The 19,430-nt window shown below is 41.9% G+C and overlaps 1 protein-coding gene across 1 annotated transcript in view; it reads right to left on the reverse strand.

Annotated features, from left to right (window-relative positions):
* Positions 1-627: 627 nt before the first annotated feature.
* Positions 628-19,430, reverse strand: part of LOC109914345 (complement C1s subcomponent) — a 32,134-nt gene continuing 13,331 nt past the window's right edge. Inside the window, exons 6-11 of the mRNA XM_020513928.2 lie at positions 16,568-16,715; positions 14,426-14,538; positions 9,378-9,465; positions 7,843-7,962; positions 2,664-2,741; positions 628-1,691 (exon numbers count right to left, since the gene is read on the reverse strand). Coding sequence (XP_020369517.1) covers positions 934-1,691; positions 2,664-2,741; positions 7,843-7,962; positions 9,378-9,465; positions 14,426-14,538; positions 16,568-16,715 — 1,305 coding nt within the window. The 3' untranslated portion in view covers positions 628-933. The remainder of the gene's footprint in view (positions 1,692-2,663; positions 2,742-7,842; positions 7,963-9,377; positions 9,466-14,425; positions 14,539-16,567; positions 16,716-19,430) is intronic.

Consider the following 19,430-nt stretch of genomic DNA (forward strand, 5'->3'; position numbering starts at 1 on the left):
ATGACATTCAGTTCTACCTCACCAACACCCCTCTTGACTCCTCCAATTTTGTAAATTTATCAGACTACTTATAAAACATTCAGTTCTGGATGAGCAGAAATTTCCTCCAATTGAATGTTAATGAGGATGAATTTATTGTTATCAGTCCCTTCTCTATTACCTGGGGACCAAATCTATCCTTGTCCCTGGTAACAGTCTGAGTCGAGCCAGTCTCTTTACAGTGTTGGTGGGACATTTGATCCTAAGATGAGTTTCTGACCTCAAATTCATGACATCTCAAAGACCACCTTTTTCCACTTTGGAAGCATTGTGCATCTTTGTCCATATCTTTCTCTCTAAATATCTATTTCTCTCCATCTGTCTTGTGTGCATCTCTTTCTCTGTCTTGTGTAGCTGTGTGTGTCTCTCATTCTCTGTCTTGCCTTCCAAATATGTCTCTATCCATACGTCTGTCTGTATATCTTTGTGTGAGAATCTGTGTCTCTATATGTTCCACTATATCCTTCTCTCTCTATATCTCTATCCTTCTATCTTTGACTGATTCTCTATGCCCCTCTGCCTCTCTCTCTGTCTCTCTTATTCTTGTCTCTTAAATCTTCAACAAATAAAAACATGCACATGCAAGAATGTGGTGTCACCATTTTAAATGGGAGGCAGAACTATTTCACAGTTCATTTCAATTAACTTTACATATGTAAAGGGAAAGAGAGAGAGAGAGATGAAGACAGACATTACGTGAGAAAGAAACTGAGAAATACAGAGAAGGGTATGACCTCCACAAAACATCTTGGTTCTTAGGGTGAGAAAAACAGGAACACACAGAGAGAGAGGAAAATGGGGAGAAAGAGGGGAATAGACAAATTCACCATTACACTTTATTGTGATTGATGGCATAATGTATTAATCCAGTTGTCTGTCCTCCTCATTGCTCTCTTATTTCTTCATGGTTGTCTCAATCCAGTCCAGATACTTCTCCACATGAGTGTACACCCCATTTAAACCACAGTTCTTGGGACCAAAAGACACAATGCCCCTGGTCTCATAACGATTCTGGTCCTGGGGTTCCTTGAACACATAGGGTCCCCCACTGTCACCCTGGCAGGAGTCGACACCTGGTTTTCCAGCACAGATCATGTTGGAGGTGAAAATTGGCTTTGGTTCCTCATAGTTTGAATGCTTGCAGTCCTCCATGCTGGCGATAGGTATCTGAGCATACTGCAGGAAAACAGCCTTGGTAACTCTTTCTGTCCTTCCCCACCCTGAAATGTAGCCCAATTTGCCACTCTGCAATGGTGATGCCTTTTCTGGGTTAGGCAGGCACACGGGGGACAAGTGTGAACTAAGTTTGACCTTCTGCCGGAGTTTAACCAGGGCAATGTCATGATTAAAGTTGGGTTGTCCAGTTTTCACTTGCTTCCTATAGTCCGGGTGCACGATGACCTTTTCCACAGGGAGCTGGTTTTGTGGTAACCTATTTCTCATGTCAACAATCCCACCGTAGATAATCACCTGAAGTGAGTTGTCAAAGAGGTGAGCAGCTGTCAGCACCCAACCATCAGATATCAGGGCTCCACCCCCGTAAGAAGTTCCACCAATGATCAAACGCAACTGCCAGGGAAAATCGCCCAGCTCAGCTGGTGTGCCACCAAAGATGCGCCCAGGTTTGGAGAAGAGTCGGCTAATCCCACAGACTGGGAAGAGATGAAAATCAGAGCAGTTGAAAAGTTCTTGCATCAGCCCAATTGCAAGACTTGCAAAAATCAATTACCCAATACCTAAGCCCTGGCAGATGTTTAACTTGGGGGCAGCACACAGTCAGATGGTATTGCACCAACAGTTGAACTACAATCCTCTCTACCCAATAGGTGTTGAATTAAAATGGAACCAAAGAACATTAACCACAAAATAAAACAAAGAACTGCACTTGCTGGAGATCTGAAACAACATCTACAATGTTGGCCAATGTACACAGCCATTCCTGTTTAATGATCTGATGACCTAGCAAAATCTCTGCTGAATCCTCTGGGAAGGAAGCAGCCCTGAAGGACTGATAACCTTTTCTGAAGTTACTGCTAAAATCTCAGCTGGCGAATGATGTCTCGTCCTGGGCTCGATGTTCAAAAGGATATCAAACTCTCTGAGACGGTGTGAAAACAGATTGAACAGTTTTGTGCCAAGGACAAGAGACTTACAGTTACTGCTGAGAGATTGGATAAGCTGGAATTGTTCTCCCTAGAGCTGAGAAAATGAAGCAGAGACTTCATATTGAAGTTCAATATTGAGGGATTTTGATAACTAAGGAGGGAATGTTTCTGCAGCAGAAGGTTTGGTAAATAGCTGAGCAGATATAGGATGTTGACAAAAGAACCTGGGGCAGCAGGAGGAATTTTTTGTTGATGGAAAGTTATTAAGATCGTAGCTGGTTGAACTGTCAGTGGAAGCAGATTCAATACTAACGATCAGGAGGAGATAGAGTACATATTTAGAAGGGAAATACTCTGTTGGATAATGGGGAATGGGCAGAGGAGAATGATGTTAATTCCACATACAGTTCCACATACAAGTTAGTAGAGCCACGACAGGGTGAATGGTGTCCTTGTGGGTGGTATTACTTAATGATTTCATGCTGCTTTTCTGTTCACGACTCTTTGTTAAATACTTACCTGGTTTACACTTTGGCAGGATATTCTGGCCACTCGTAACATCCACCCATTCAGCATCAGCTGAGCATTCAAAGACAGCTGGTGGAGAGAAGAATATAAACAGAGAGGGATATCAATTAGAGAGAAGGCTATGTACTGTTACACCCTTCATCCCAAATGGGCTAATGTGGTCATTGCCCCTGGTTCATCATGGCTGATCTTGATTTTAATGCACATCATTTATATCCTGTAACTAACTTCTACTTACCCTGTAGCATGTTACTGAACATGTCCCCCATTTTTTTCAGGAGACAATGCTATAGTTTCGGCCATGAGTTCTGTTGGTGTGGTTTGTGGGGACTCTCTTATTTTCTTAAATTGGCCTACTCGCACTCACTGCCTGTAAGGGTGGTAGAGGCAGAAACTTTCATAACATTGAAGGAGTATTTGGATGTATATTTGCATACACATACAAATCTATGGGCCAATTGTTGGCAGATATAGAATCATAGAATCCCTTCAGTGAGGAAGCAGGCCATTCAGCCATCAAGTCCACATTGACCCTCTGAAGAGCATCCAATCCAGACCCATCACCCCCCTACCTTATCCTGTAACGCCGCATTTGCCATGGCTGATCTACCTAACCTGCACATCCCTGGACACTATGGGCAATTTAGCATACCCAATTATACCCAGTTTTGTGGGGCTTCATAACCAGTTCCTTCCATTCTGCTTTGCATTGATGCTGACTCACTGCATATTCCTACCAGTCATAAATTCATAGAGTCATATAGCATGGAAACAGACCCTTCAGCCCAAGTCGTCCATATTGACCAGGTTTCCTAAACTGAACTGCTCCCATTTACCTGCAAATGTCTCATATCCCTCTAGACTTTTCCTATCCATGTACCTGTCCAAATGTCTTTTAAATAATTTAATTATTCACCTTTACCACTTCCTCTGGCAGCTTGTTCCATTTATGCACCATCATTTGTGTGAAAACATTGTCCGTCAGGTCCCTTTTAAATCTTTCCCTTCTCACCTTAACCCTATATCCTCTAGTTTTGGGCTGCCCTCCCCTGGAAAACAAAGACCTTGGCTATTCTCCTTATCTATGCACCTCATGATTGTATACACCTGTATAAGGTCACTCCTCAGCTTCCTATGCTCCAGAGAAACATGTCCCAGCCTACCTGCCTCTCTTTATAACTCAAACCCTCCAGTATCAGTAACTTTCCTGTAAATCCTTTTTACAGCCTTCCCAGTTTCAAACATCCTTCCTATAGCAAGGTGACCAGAATTGTAAGCAGCACTCCATATGTTGCCTTACCAATGTTTTTTTTAGCCGTAACATGACACCCCAACTCCCGTACTCAATGGTCTGGCCGATGAAGGCAAGCATGCCAAATGCCTTCTTCTATCTATGACGCTACTTTCAAAGAACTATGTACTTGCACTGCTGGATTTCTCTGTTTGACACCATTCACTAGGGCCCTACCATTAACTGTATAAGTCCTGCTCTGGCTTGTCTTACCAAAATGCAACACCTCGCATTTATCTAAATTTAGGTCCAACTGCCATTCCTCAGCCTACTAGCCCAGTCTTTCAAGGTCCTGTTAAACTCTTAGATAATCTTCTTCACTGTCCACTATACCACCAATACTGGTGTCATCTTCACACTTACTGAACATGCTTCCTACATTCTCATTCAAAATGTTTATATAAATAATGACAACAATGGACCTAGCACTGATCCTTGCGGTGAACAGCTGGTCATAGTCCTTCAGTCCCCTCTACTACAATGCTCTGTCTCCAACCATCAAGCCTCACTGGATCCCATGCGATCTAACCTTGCTAATCAGTCTATCATACAGAAGCTAGTTGAAGGCCTTGCTAAAGTCCATGTTGACAATGTCCCTTGCACTGGTTCCATCTATCTCTTCTAACAACTCAATCAAGTTTGTGAGACACAAATTCCCATGCACAAAGCCATGCTGACTGTTCCTAATCAGTGCTTGCTTTTACAAATGCATGTAGATCCTGTCTCTCAGAATCCCCTCCAATAAGGATTTATCCAACTTTATGCATTTTAAGATGTTCAGCACCTCCTCTTCTGTAATGTGGACTCTTTTCACGACATGATTATTTTCTCCCAAGTTCTCTAGCTTCCATGTCTTTTTCCACAGTAAACACTGACATGAAATATTTGTTTGGGATTTCACCCATTTTATGGCCATACATAGCCTCATTGATTTTTAAGGGGCCCTATTCTCTCCCTGGTTACTCTTTTGCCTTTAATATATACTTGTAGAATGTCTTTGGATTGACTTCACCTTATCAGCCAAAGTTATCTCATGTCCTCTTTTTGCCCTCCTGACTTCCCTCTCAAATGTACTCCTATACCCCCTATATTTGTCAAGAGATTCATTTGATCCTAGCTTTCTATACCCGACAAATGCCTCCTTCTTTTTCTTGACCAGAGCCTCAATATCTCTAGTAATCCAGTATTCCCTATTCTTGCCAGCCTTGCCCTTCACACTAGCAGGAACATGCTGTCCCTGATCTCTCATTATCTTGCTTTTGAAAGCCTCCCACTTGCCAGATGAACTTTACCTGCAAACAACCTCCCCCAACTTTTGAAAGTTCCTGCCTAATACCATCAAAATTGGACTTGCTCCAATTTAGAACTTTTAACTTGTGGACCAAGCCTATCCTTCTCCATAACTATTTTTAAACTAATAGAATTATGGTCACTGTTCCCAAAGTGTTCCCCCGCTGAGACCTCAGTCACTTGCCCTGCCTTGTTTCCCAAAGTGGTCAAGTTGCGCTTCTTCTCTGGTAGGTCCATTTACATATTGGTTGAGAAAGTTTTCTTTAACACACTTAACAAATTCCTCCACATCCAAGCCCTCAGCACTATGGCAGTCTAGTCTTTGTTTGGAAAATTAAATTCCCCATACTATTACACCTCTATTATTCTTACAGCTATATGTGATCTCCCTACCTAAGTGCTCCTCAATTTCTTGCTGACTATCAAGAGGTCCTATACTACAATCCCATCAAAGTTTTCGTCCCCTTCTTATTTCTCAGTTCCACCCATGTATCCATTGGAATATCCCCCAAGAATACTGCTGTGATGTTTTCCCTGATCAAAAACACCACTCCATCTCCTCTCTTGCCTCCCTTTCTATCCTTCCCAAAGCATCTATACCTCAGAGCTTTGAGCTGCCAGTCCTGTCCCTCCCTCAGCCATGGTTCTGTTATCTTTATGATATCCCAGTCCCAATCCCCATCCACTTCACAAGCCACTTCATGATACTGACTGTGTGACTGTTACTGACTGACCACAGGCCTTTTAGCGAGGGAGTTCCAGGATTTGGACCCAGTGACAGTGAAGGAAAGCTGATGTATTTCCAAGTCAGATGATGAGTATCCTGGAGAGGAACTTGCAGGTGGTGGTGTTGTCATGCATCTACTATCCTTGTCCCTCTAGGTGGTTGTGGGTTTGGAAGGTGCTATTAAAGGGTTCTTGTGAGTTGCTGTGGCGAATCCTGTAGACTGTACGTACTGCTGTTTTGTGCAGTAGGGGTGGAGGAAGTGGATGTTTAAATTGATGGATGGGATGCATGTTTTGACTGGGGATGGTGTTAGGCTGTGTTGATGTTAGATCTGCGCTCATTCAGACAAGTGGAGTGTATTGTAGCACACTCCTGACTTGTACTTTGTAGATGATGGATTCAATTTGTCCTGCTTTTTGTGGGACATTAATTGGTAGATTCCAGTGTTGTAATTGTACTAGGCAGCTTATCTTGCGGGTGTCACTAGATCTGGAGTACAAGTATTCCGTATTATTGGGGGAATGTTATCAATGCTCATGACCTTTGCAGAATCCAGTGCCTTCAGCCTTTTCTTGATATCATGTGAAATGAATCAAATTGTCCGAAGATTGGCATCTGTGGTGCTAGACACCTCGGGAGGGGGCCAAAATGGATCATCTACTTGGCAGTTCTGGCTGGAGATTGCTTAAACGCTTCAGCCTTGTCTTTTGCAGTGATGTACTGGGCTCCCCCATTAATGAATATGAGGATATTGCTTAACCCTGGCTATCACATATTATTTCCATTGTATTGTAGCTTCACCAAATTGACATTTCACTTTCAGGTATGCCTGGTACTACTCCTGGTATGCCCTCTTGCATTCTTCACTGTAGCTGGATCGTTCGCCTGAATCTATGGTAACGGTAGAATGCGAAATGTGCTTTGCCATGAAATTACCAATCGTGGTTAAATACAATTCTACTGCTGATGGCCCACTGCCCCTAATGAATGCCCAGTTCTGAGTTTCTAAATCTGTTTAAAGTCTGTCTTGGATTTGAATGTACTTAATGGCCCAGCCGTTAAGCTCAACAGCCCTCTGCAGTAAAGAATTCTACAGATTCACTACCCTCTGAAAGGAAAAATTCCTCCCCATCTCAATCTTAAATTGGCAATCCTTAATTCTGAGACTATGCCCTCTGGTCCTAAACTCTCCTGTCAGCCTTCTCATCCTCTCAGCATTTACCCTGTCAAGTCACTTAAGAATCCAACATGTTCATTGAGATCTCCTTCTTCTAAATTCAGAAGTCACACAACACCAGGTTTCAGTCCAACAGGTTTATTTAAAATCATAATCGAGTGATGAAGGAGCAGCACTCCGAAAACTTGTGATTTCAAATAAACCTGTTGGGCTATAACCTGGTGTTGTGTGACTTCTTTGTTCATGCCAGTCCAATACCGGCACCTCCATATCTTCTAAATTCCAATAAGTAGAGTCCCAACTTGTTTAACCTTTGCTTATAAGATAATCCCTCCACACCAGGGATCATCCTACTGAACCTTCTCTGAGCTGCCTCTAATGAAGTGATATCTTTCCTTAAATAAGGGAACCAAAACTGCTCTCAGTACTCCAGGTGTGGTCTCACAAGTACATTGTATACCTTGGAGTAAGACATTCCTACTCTTAGACTCCAACCCCCTTTAAATAAGGGCCAACATTCCATTAACCTTTCTGCTTACCTGTTGCACCTGTGTGCTACCTTTCTGTGTTTTGTGCACAAGCACTTGATGTTTCATGAACAACAAGCTATGGACCAAGTAAGTCTGAAAATATGATTTAGACTGAATGGATACTTGTTGGCTGCCATGAACACAATGGGTCTCACCGTTTCCTTCAAGTTTATAGTATGGTTCTTCACAGCTGTATGTATTCCGGTATCTGTAAACTGTGGATGTGAAGTTCTCATAGCCATTTGTCAATTTATTGGGAGGACCGCAGTTCACAGCTGTGATTGGGAGACAGTTGAGCAATAAGCCACAATCAAGCATGAGATACATCTTTCAAAATTCATAACTTCAGTAATAATTGTACTTACATATTTATTTATATTTGTTCAACTTACTGATTTAACCATTTTTCCAGTCTATTTTAACCAGCTCTGTCTTCATGCCGTTTTACAATTGTCTTTATTTAAGTTTAACAAACTTGTTTCAGGTGCCAGGTTTCTCAACCTCAAATGTAACATGAAATTCTTGCTCCTCATGATCACTCTTCTCTAGAGGAACTTCACTGAAAGATCATAAATTAATGCTGCTTAATTCATTATTACAAATTTTAAAATAGCCTGTTTTCTGGATTGTTCCACAATATGTTGTCATGTCATCAAGTCTATCTTTGCCTATTTGTTCATGCCAAGCAGTATGAAGATTAACCTACTCTGCTGGTACTTTCCTTACAAGCTCTGACTATTTCTTGATTTATACAAGTCTGGCAGTGTAGCTACAACTAAGGCATTATATGGGAAAATGGAGGCACAGTGGCAATGCCATTTAACCAGTAATCTGAAGGCCAGGCTCTTGAGATGTGGATTCAAATTCCACCATGGCATCTGCTGTAAATAAAAATCAGTAAATAAATCTTGAATTGAAAGTTAGTCCCAACAATGGATAATAACAATAAAAATTAAATTATAGTCAATTATGATTAAAACTTCTCTAGTTCACTCATGGCCTTTAGGGAGAGAAATCTAATCTATTTACCTGGTCTGGCATATCACTCCATACTCACAGCAATGTGGTTGACTCTTAACTGCCCTCTGAACTGGCTGAGGAGTTATTCAGTTCATGATGGGCAACATATGCTGGCTTTTTCAGCAACATTCACACCCAACCTCATCTTTTTCTTCATCTCATCTCTACACAAACTGATTTTCCACTTTAATCTTCTGAGCAACGATCAGCATGCTACCATTCTCACCTTTTATTAACAAAGAGCTGGTTCACTTTTCCTTCCTGTCCTGTTCTGTAAAAATGTCAAGTTCCCTTGTATTCAAGACACTTCATTAGTGTGTAAATCACAACAGCCTGCCACATGAGGAGATATTAGGACAGGCAAGCATAACAGTATTGAATACGGGAACATACTTGAAATTCAGAACAACTGACTCCTGTTGTTATGTTTCTTTATGAACAAATTTTTGATCAAAATGGTAGATATTTAATAATCAACCTGTTCAGAGATGTTATTACACGTCTCTGGAGTAGGCTGGGCCTTGGACCTGTGCCACTTTGTCTTGAGGTAGGGATACTACAGTGCACCAGAAGAGCCCCATTTGATCAACAAGGTAAGACTAGTTAATGGAGGAGAGGTGGTCAGAGGGCCTCCCCAGCCTATTGGGATAGATTGCATTAGTTCACTTACGTCTGCAGGAGTATGGCTCACTGTTCCAGGTCCCATCCTTCTGGCAATGCAGCACGGCGGAACTGATGTGCAGTTTTTGCTTTGAATCCTACAGGGAGTACAGTTAATGGAACTGTATTAAAGCAGTACCAAGGAATTCTTCTGCAAGTTCTCAGGAGTCAGGCATTGGCTGTGGCTCCACCAGAGAGGACACAGCAGGTCAGGCGGCATCAGAGGAGCAGGAAAGTCGACGTTTCGGGTTTACATCCTTCTTCAGGACTGACGACATTCAGTCTGATGAAAGGTGTAAACCTGAAATGTTGACCTTCCTGAGATAGCGGGAACTGCCGATGCTGGAGAATCAGAGATAACAAGGTGTAGAGCTGGATTAACACAGCAGGCCAAGCAGCATCATAGGAGCAGGAAAGCTTCTGAAGAAGGGTCTACACCCAAAACGTCAGCTTTCCTGCTCCTCTGATGCTGCTTGGCCTGCTGTGTTCATCCAACTCTACACCTTGTTATCTCATGTTGACTTTCCTGCTCCTCTGATGCTGTCTGACCTGCTGAGTTCCTCCAGCTCCACAGTATTGACTCTGACTCCAGCATCTACAGTTCTTGCTAGCTCCACCAGAGGGAGGTGGAGAGCAGTGTGAGTGAGTGCTGTGATGACAGAAAAGCCTTAATAATATGTATAGAATCATGGGATCAACAGAGCAGGGAATGGCAGAAAACTTTGAAATATTGTGAACTGGGAAGAGGATATCACAAACATCAAGAGGATTTAAACAGGTTTATGGAATAGGTGGACATATGGCTGCAGAAATTTAATGCAGAGATTTGTGAAATGATTTAATGCAGACAGTTCTGAGGAAGGGTCACCGGACCCAAAACGTTAACTCTGTTTTCTCCTTCACAGGTGCAGCCAGACCTGCTGAGCTTTTCCAGCAACTTGTTTTTGTTCCTGATTTACAGCATCCACAGTTCTTTTGGTTTTTAATGCAGACTAGTGTTTGGTATTAAAATCGGGAGAGACAGCACAAGTTAAAGACTGCAAGTCTAAATGTGAGGGCAGGAGCACAGGAACCTTGGAGTATATGTGCACAAATCATTTAACGTGGTAAGGCAGTTGAGACCGTGGTTAATTATGTATATAATTATATATACGGAACTCTGGGATTCATAAACAGGAGTCTACAGTACCAAAACAAGGACGCAAGAGGCGACATGGTGGCTCACTGGTTAGCACTGCTGTCTCACAGCGCCAGCGGTCTGGATGTGATTCCACCCTAGGGCGACTGTCTGTATGGAGTTTGCACATTCTCCCCGTGTTTGTGTGTGTTTCCTCAGGGTGCTCCGGTTTCCTCCCAAAGTCCAGAAATGCGCAGGCTTGGTGGATTGGCCATGCTAAATTGCCCATAGTGCTCAGAGTGGTAGATGAGTTCAGTGCTAGATGAGGTGGGTTATAGGGGAATGGGTTTGGGTGGAATGTTCTGTGGGTTGGTGTGGACTTGTTGGGCAGAAGGGCCTGTTTCCATACTGTAGGGATTCTATGATTCAATGATAAAACCTCTATAAATCAATAGTTCAACCTTGACTGGAGTGTTGTGACCAGTTCTGGGCACCACACTTTAGGAAAGGATGCGAAGGAATTCGAGATGAGTAGAAAATATTTGTCCTCTTGTCCTTGGAGTGAAGATTAAGAAGCGATCTGATTGAACTGTTCAAAATAATGAGTCGATCAGGAGAAGCTATTCGTATTGTAGAAGGAGCAGGAACTAGAGGAGTCTGGTTTTAAGGCGACTGACAAAGGAATAACAGCAGCATGAGAAAAAAAAACATTTTTCGCACAGTGAGTGGTTTGATCTGGGAGTACTTCCTGACAGAATGGTAAAGGCAGATTCAATTGAGGCCTTTAAAAAAGAATTAGATAATCATCTAATGAGAAAAAGAAACACGAGGCTACAAGGAAAAAGTGGGGAGTGGACCTACATGCTTTGCTCTTGCAGAGATCCAGATTGGACACGATGGGCCAATTGCCTGCCTTCTGTTACATAAACCAATCTATGATTCAGTTACACCATTCAGTCTGTAATGCATGTGTTGGCTGTTTGATAGAAGTGTCCAATTAACTTTACTTCTTACTTCCCTGCTGTTTTCACACTTACTTTAAATTCACTTATTTACCCAAGTTAGTTTGAAATACAAAAATGCATCTGTTCCAACGTTTTTTCTCATGCTGCTGTTATTCTTTCGTCAGTCACCTTAAAACCAGACTCCTCTAGTTCCTGCTTCTTCTACAACTATTTTGACCTTGAATTCCAGATCAAAACCATTCACTGTTTAAAAACAGTGGTTATTCATGTCACCTGTTGTTCTGTTGTCAATTAGCTTTAGTCTGTGTCTTCAGCCACGAGAAATAATTTCTCCTTCATACTCTCTTTAAACTCTTCATGATTTGGAAGACTTCTCTTACACTTCCCAGTACAAAAATAGAATAGTGCATATAATTCACTGACTGTAAAGTACTTTGAATTGTCCAGAGGTGGTGAAGGGTATATTTAATTCCAGTCTTTATTTCATTTCAAAGTGCTGGAGAAACTCAGCAGGTCTGGCAGCATCTGTGGTAAGAGACATGGGGTTAACATTTTGAGTATAAGATGATTTCCAAACAAGAAAGTTCAACATCAGAGTTCCAAACATGAGTCATATTGGAATCAAAATGTTAACTCCATTTTTTGTTCTCCTCAGCAGGAACCAAAAGACTTGGGATATATGCACACAAATCTTTGAAGGTTGCAGTTCAAGTGAAAAAATTAGACTGATCTCTGACTTTAATAATCAAGAGACTGTGTACAAAAGCATGGACAGTATGCTAAACTTTTATAATATGCTATTTGGCTCGCCTTACTAGCCTAACTACATTACCAAGGCCCTTCATCCCTGATGCAATTCTAATAAATGTCTCTGCAAAGCCTTGACTCCTTCCTACAGTATGATGCCCAGAATTAAAAGCAACACCCCAGTAAAGAGCCAAATAGCATATTATAAAAGTTTAGCATACTGTCCATGCTTTTGTACACAGTCTCTTGATTAATAAAGTCAGAGATCAGTCTAATTTTTTCACTTGAACTGCAACCTTCAAAGATTTGTGTGCATATATCCCAAGTCTTTTGGTTCCTGCTGAGGAGAACAAAAAATGGAGTTAACATTTTGATTCCAATATCACTCATGTTTGGAACTCTGATGTTGAACTTTCTTGTTTGGAAATCATCTTATACTCAAAATGTTAACCCCATGTCTCTTACCACAGATGCTGCCAGACCTGCTGAGTTTCTCCAGCACTTTGAAATGAAATAAAGACTGGAATTAAATATACCCTTCACCACCTCTGGACAATTCAAAGTACTTTACAGTCAGTGAATTATATGCACTATTCTATTGTAGGAAAGTGGCAGCCAAATTGCAAAGAGAATGCTCCCACAAAGAGAATTGGGATAATGACCACTTTTTTTTTGTGATCGGAATTGGAGAATAAACATTGGCCAGAATGTAGGGGAAAATATCCTTCCTCTTCCTCAAAATACTGATCATGGCATCTTTGCATCCTCTGAGAGAACTATAGGGCCTCCATTTCATGTCTGAAATACAGTACAGCACTCAATCAACACTACAGTGATGTTTTGAGTGAGATTCTTTCACTCATACCTCTTGTTATGGTCCCATGTAATAGTAGTATTAAACACATCAGATTCCCACAATGAAACATACCTTGATAGTTCATATGTTTAACTTTTGTGGTAGGTCACCCTGGTGGTCAGTCATTGAAACATATTCACATGAGGTGACAGATGTTCTTTAACAATAGAACATATGTTCATTATGCAAAAGAAAGAGAACCAAATAAAACAATATGTATACCAAGATAGTTAGAAAAACCTCAATGCAAACTGCAAAAAAAACTCAATGTTTCCCAACACTATCCTTTTATAGACATTCAATCCCAGAGAAATATCACTCCTATCTCAACTCTTTAATTTTTACTGACTCTTAGCAGTTTCTTTTCCTTGGACTGCTGAGCCAGTTTGTTGATTCTTTCCCAAGTTGATGGCATAATTTTTTCTTAATTCTAATGGCCTAAACGTTTTTTCAGTTCTAACAACTTGAAGACTTCAATACAAATGCTCCAAAATGAAACTTTACAAACTAAAACTTGGACAGCACGATGGCTCAGTGGTTAGCACTCTCCTCACAGTGCTAGGGACCTTGGTTCAAACCAGCCTCAGACAACTGTCTGTGTGGAGTTTGCACATTCTCCCTGTGTCTGCATGGGTTTCCTCCGGGCACTCCAGTTTCCTCCCACACTCCAAAGATGTGGAGGTTAGATGGATTGGCCATGTGAAATTGCCCATAATGTCCATGGATATGCAGGTGGGTTAACTGTGGGAAATGCAGGATTATAGGATAGGGGTGTAGGTCTGGGTGGGATGCTTTTTGGAAGTGTGGACTTTATGGGCTGAATGGCCTGCATTGTAGGGATTCTATTACTCTTTCCTGATTCTATGAATACACTTCAGATAGGGTGAGTGGGTCCCTGAACTTGATTCCCCTGCTAGGAGGAAACTGCTCTGTCTTCTGTACTAAACTGATTTGTAGGAACTGAAGTCAAAACCTAAAATAATGGCCTATGGTTTGTGCAAACTCAACAATACAAACATTCTGTCCATTGACATCGCAGGTGTATTGTCACACAATTGACTGAAGCCTGCTTGGCTATAACGTATTCAGGTCACTATTCTCAAATGACTTTCTGACCTTTTAAAAAATAACCTGAACAGAACTGAAACCACACATCCGCCTATATTTTAAAATCAAAATCCCAAATGGCAATAATGTGTATAGTACATAACTTTAACCATAATCCAGAGTGGGAATTGTGCCCATAACCTTCTGAATCAACATGAAAAGTTCATGCATTGAATATCAAAACAGGGTTGACCAGAGTTAGAAGAGCTTTCAATGTTCATGATTTTTTCTTTAAAGAGAATGCAATGTAATGAATAACAACTTACATAGAGCTCATACCCAGCATCACAGCTCAGTTGTACATGGTCCTTATAATCATACTCTGATTTATTTGGCTGAATAACATTATGCTCCAAGATATAAGTGGGACATTGTTTGGCTGCAGGCAAAACAAACAGGAAACCATATTAGAATTTAAACAAGTAATATTTTCACAGAAATCTAGCACAGAAATATGACAATCAACCTATCATGTCTCTGGGAACTGTTTGAAAGAGCATCTAATTATTCCCTCTTCCTATACGCTTGAAAATATTTTTCCCCTTGAAGTATTTATCCAATTCCCCTCTTGAATGTTCCTATTGAATCTTTCTCAGCTGCCCTTTGTGGCAGCATGTTCCAGATTATAGCAACCCACTTCATTAAAAGGATGCATTCTCTAAAGTTTTGGCAGCAACCTCAGGACGCATTCTCAAGTACCACTCTGGTTATTTCACCAATTGTCTTGAATTAGTCTCTCGTCACAGACCTACATTCTTTGGAACCAACAGTTTCTACTTTATCAAAATATGATGTTACATCTGCTCTATACATTTTAATGAAGTTACAAGATCACCAATAATATAGAAATTGTTTTCACAACTGGACTCTACTAACTACTGGGTCTGCTTCCCGTTTGCAGGGGTCATTGCAGTAGCCATGGGTCAGTGGCTATTATTCTTATTTAGAATTCATGATACCAAGGGTTCAAGTCCCATTCTCGAAGCTTGGAATTCAAGCTTATATTCCCAGTGAAGGAGTGCTGCATCATTGGAGGGTCAGGACAAGAGGGATTGCTTAATAAGGATCAGAAGATCCTTATTAAAGGAGCACTGCATGGTCAGAGGATCACTACTGATGGAGTTGAGAAAAAAATATCATTTTCAGGATGTGGGCTTTGCTGTCTAGGCCAGCATTTATTGCCCATACCTAATTGCCCAGGGGGCAATGAAGAGTCAACAACAGTGTTCAGATCATGTAGACCAGACCAGGGAAGTTCAGCAGTTTCCTTCACTAAAGGACATGAGTGAATCAGATGGTTTTTAGCCAACAATCAACAATGGTTTCATGGTAGTCATTAGAGGCTTAAATTGAATTCAAATTCCACCACCGGCCTTAGCAGGATTCAAACCCAGGTCTCCAGAACATCACTTGAATCTCTGAATCAGAGGTCTAGCACTAATACCACAAGGCCATTACCTTCCCAAGTACTGCCTTGTTGAATGATCAGTGTTAAAGGAATGCTGAACTTCCAAAGGACCAGTACTGAGAGAATGCTGTATGGTCAGAGAATCACTATTGAGGGAATGCCGTATGGTCAGAGGGTCAGGACTCAGGGAGTGCTGCACTGTCAGAGGGTCAATACTGAGTGAGGGATACATTGTCAAAAAGTCAGTACCGAGGGAGTGCTGCATGTTTGGAGAATCAGTTCTGAGGGAATGCTGCACTGTTTGTTGAACAGTTAGTACTGATGAAGTGCTGCACTTGTGGGGGGTTAGTACTGAGGCAGTACTGCACTAAGGGAACACAGCATTGTTGGAAGGTCAGTACACTGTTGGATATACCATGTTTCAGAATCAAATTTTAAACGTGTGTCCATAGAGAAACGAAAGAATTATGTGAAGATGCTGAAGAAGATTTTGAAAATAATTTACTAGGATGCTAGCTGAACTAAAGGATAAATAACAATTAGAAAAATTATTTTAAAAATATTTGTGGTTTTTTTCTTAAGAAGGTTGGGCAGTGGGGCTGTGATCTGAAAGATAACTTTAAAATTATAAGTTTCAACACAGTAGACTTGGGAAGGATGTTTCCACTTTTGGGGGAGACTAAAATTAGGGGACGACAGTGTTAGACAGTTACTCATAATGAGTAAATGTATTCAGAAATTTCTTTATCCCGAGAGTGGTGAGAATGCAGAACTCATTACTGCAGGGAGTAAGTTAAGGTGAATTTTAGAAATGGATTGAATGAAGAAACTGGATATAGACTTGAAGGAGAAAGGGAGAGATTGATCTGTTGTTGGGATGAAATGTAGAGAGGATGGGGGAGTGTGTGTTATGAAGCATAACCACTGGCATGGAGCAGACAGGATGCATGACCTCCTGTGCAGTAAAGTTCATGTTGTTTTGGCAAATACAGTATTTTACCAGTTGATTTGTACATTATTTTCCACCCTTTCCTCTCTCCTTGACCATCGGTGTGGAAGGTTATCTCCACCTCATTTGACAGAAGTTCACGAATAACCGGAGCGCTATCTCCACAGAAGGGGCCATATTCCTTTGCTCCAGATGTGACCTGGAATCAGGAGAATCAATATTAGTTGCAGAATCATGGAATAGCTTAGCACTGAAGGAGGCCAGTCAGCCCATCAAGATTGACCTGACTCTCTCGAGGAGCAATCCACTTAATTCCACAAAAACCGGTTTGTCCCTTAACCTTGCAATATTTTTTCTCGGTATGTATCCAATTTATTTTTAAACACCACAATTAATTTTACTTCCACCATCCTTACAGAGAGTGCATTCCAAATCCCAGTCGGTATTGCATAGACTGAAGGTTTTTCTTCTTTGGGCTTGTCCCTCAGGCTTCTTTTTTTAACTATTCATGCCATCCCTACTACCTGCCATGCAAGTTTACCTGTGCCATCAACAGCAATCTACATACCACCCCAGGCGGAAGTGAGGAATGCTCTGGATGAAATTTACACCAGTACAAATGCATTTGGGATGAAATTCTCAGAGGCCTTATTCATCATAGCTGGTGACTTCAACCAGGCCAACTTCAAGAGGGTATCATCATATATCATCAACGTGTCTCCTGTCCCACCAGGGGTCTGAACATCCTTGCCCATTGCTACATAACCATCAAAGATGCCTACCGCTTCATACCCCATCCGCACTTCGGAAAATCAGATCCTCCTCCCAGCAGAAGTTGAAACGTGAGCACCCAGCACAGAAAATAGTACAGTGCTGGTTTGAGGTAGTGGAAGACCTTCTGCAGGACTGCTTGGAATCGGTGGACTGATCCATATTCAAAAATTCTGCAGCCACCATCATTACGGACTCTTATCAGCAAGTTCGTAGAGGACTGCATGCTAAAGAAGTCAATCCACAAGTGCCCTAACTGGAAACTATAGATGAACCGGGTAATCCATTGCCTACTGAAGACCAGGAGTGTCAAGTCAGACAACCCAGATCTATATAGGAAATCCAGTTATGCTCTACACTAGGCCAAGAGGCAATACTGGACTAAGGTAGAGGCCCAAACTAACCCATGGACTCCCGCTGCTGTGGCAAGGCCTAAACAACATAATGGCATACAGAATGAGGTAGGACTGAATAGCAAACAAAAACACATCCCTCCCTGATGCGCTCAATGCTTTTTACACTCAGTTCAAGCAGAATGCCAGTTGAATGTGTCACCTTCCCCAATAGTCCCAGACACACCTGTTCCCTCAGTCACCATTGCAGACTTCAGATTGGCCTTCTTGAGAGTGAACCCAAGGAAAGTGTCTGGCCCAGATGGAGTCCTCGCTTGTGCACTCAGATCCTGTGCGGACCAACTGGCAGGAGCAATCGCTGACATCTTTAACCTCTCCTTGGTACAATCTGAAGTCCCCACCTGCTTCAAGAAGACCACCATCATCCCGGTACCAAAGAAAACACATACAACGTGCCTCAATGACTACTGCATGATCTCCATAATTATGAAGTGCTTTGAGAGGTGAGTCATGGCTCACATCATCTCTAGCCTCTCAGCTTGCCTCAATCCCTTGCAATTTGCCACCGGCACAACAGGCCCATGCAGACGCCATTTCCCTAGCCCAACGCTCATCCCTGGAACTTCTGGATAATAAGGATACTTATGTTAGGCTTCTACTCATCGACTACAGTTCTACCTTCAGCATTATAATCCCAACCAACCTAATCTCCAAACTCCATGACTAAGGTCTCTGCTCCACCTTCTGAAACTGGATCCTCAACACTGCAACCAGTGAAGTTAGACAACAGCACCTTCCTCTACGATAATCCTCAACACCAGCACCCCGCAAGGATGCACACTCAGCCCCCTACTGTATTCCCTACACAGTCATGACTCTGTGGCCAATTTTTTTCTGAATTCGATCTACAAGTCCCCTGAACACCACCATTGTAGGCTAGATAACAAACAATGACAAGACAGAATATAGGAAGGAGATAGAATGCTTGCCGCAAAGATAACAATCTCTCCATCAATGTCAACAATACTAAAGAGCTGATTATCGACTGCAGGAAGAAATGAGGAGGACATGCCCCTATCTACATCAATGGAGCTGAGGTGGAAAGGGTCAAGATCGTCAAGTTCCTGGGATGATGCTAACCAACAATCCGTCCTGGACTTCCCATGTAGATGCGACAGTCAAGAAGGTACAATGCCTCTTCTTCCTCAGGAGGCTAAAGAAATTCAACATGTCCACAAGGATCCTCACCAATTTTCACAGATGCACCATAGAAAGCATTCTATCTGGATGCATCACAGCTTGGTACAGCAACTGCTGTGCCCAGGACTGTAAGAAACTGCAGAAAGTTGTGAACACAGCCCAGGCCATCACACAAGCCAACCTCCCATCTAAAGACTCCAGGTACACTTCTTGTTGCCATGCAAAGGCTGCCAACATCATCAAAGACCCCTCCCACAGTGGTAATGCTCTCTTACAACCTCTTTTGTCAGGCAGAAGGTACAGAAACTTGAACACACGCACCAACATGTTCAAGAACAGCTTCTTCCATGCCATTATTAGACTGCTGAATGGATTCTCTAACTTCAAATAATGTTGATCTTGCTAATGTTGATCTTGCTTTGTGCACCTTCTGTGCAGTTGTAACCTGAATGCCTCGTTCTATCTAAGACCCTGTGATCTGTATGCCCTTGTATGCTATGATCTGCCTGTACTGCTTGCTAAACAAAGCTTTTCACTGTAATTAGGTACGTGACTACAATAAATCAAATCAAATCAAATCAGGTATATCA

This window comes from Rhincodon typus, chromosome 39 (assembly GCF_021869965.1).
Source record: "Rhincodon typus isolate 14 chromosome 39, sRhiTyp1.1, whole genome shotgun sequence".
In the NCBI taxonomy this organism is placed as follows: Eukaryota; Metazoa; Chordata; class Chondrichthyes; order Orectolobiformes; family Rhincodontidae; genus Rhincodon; species Rhincodon typus.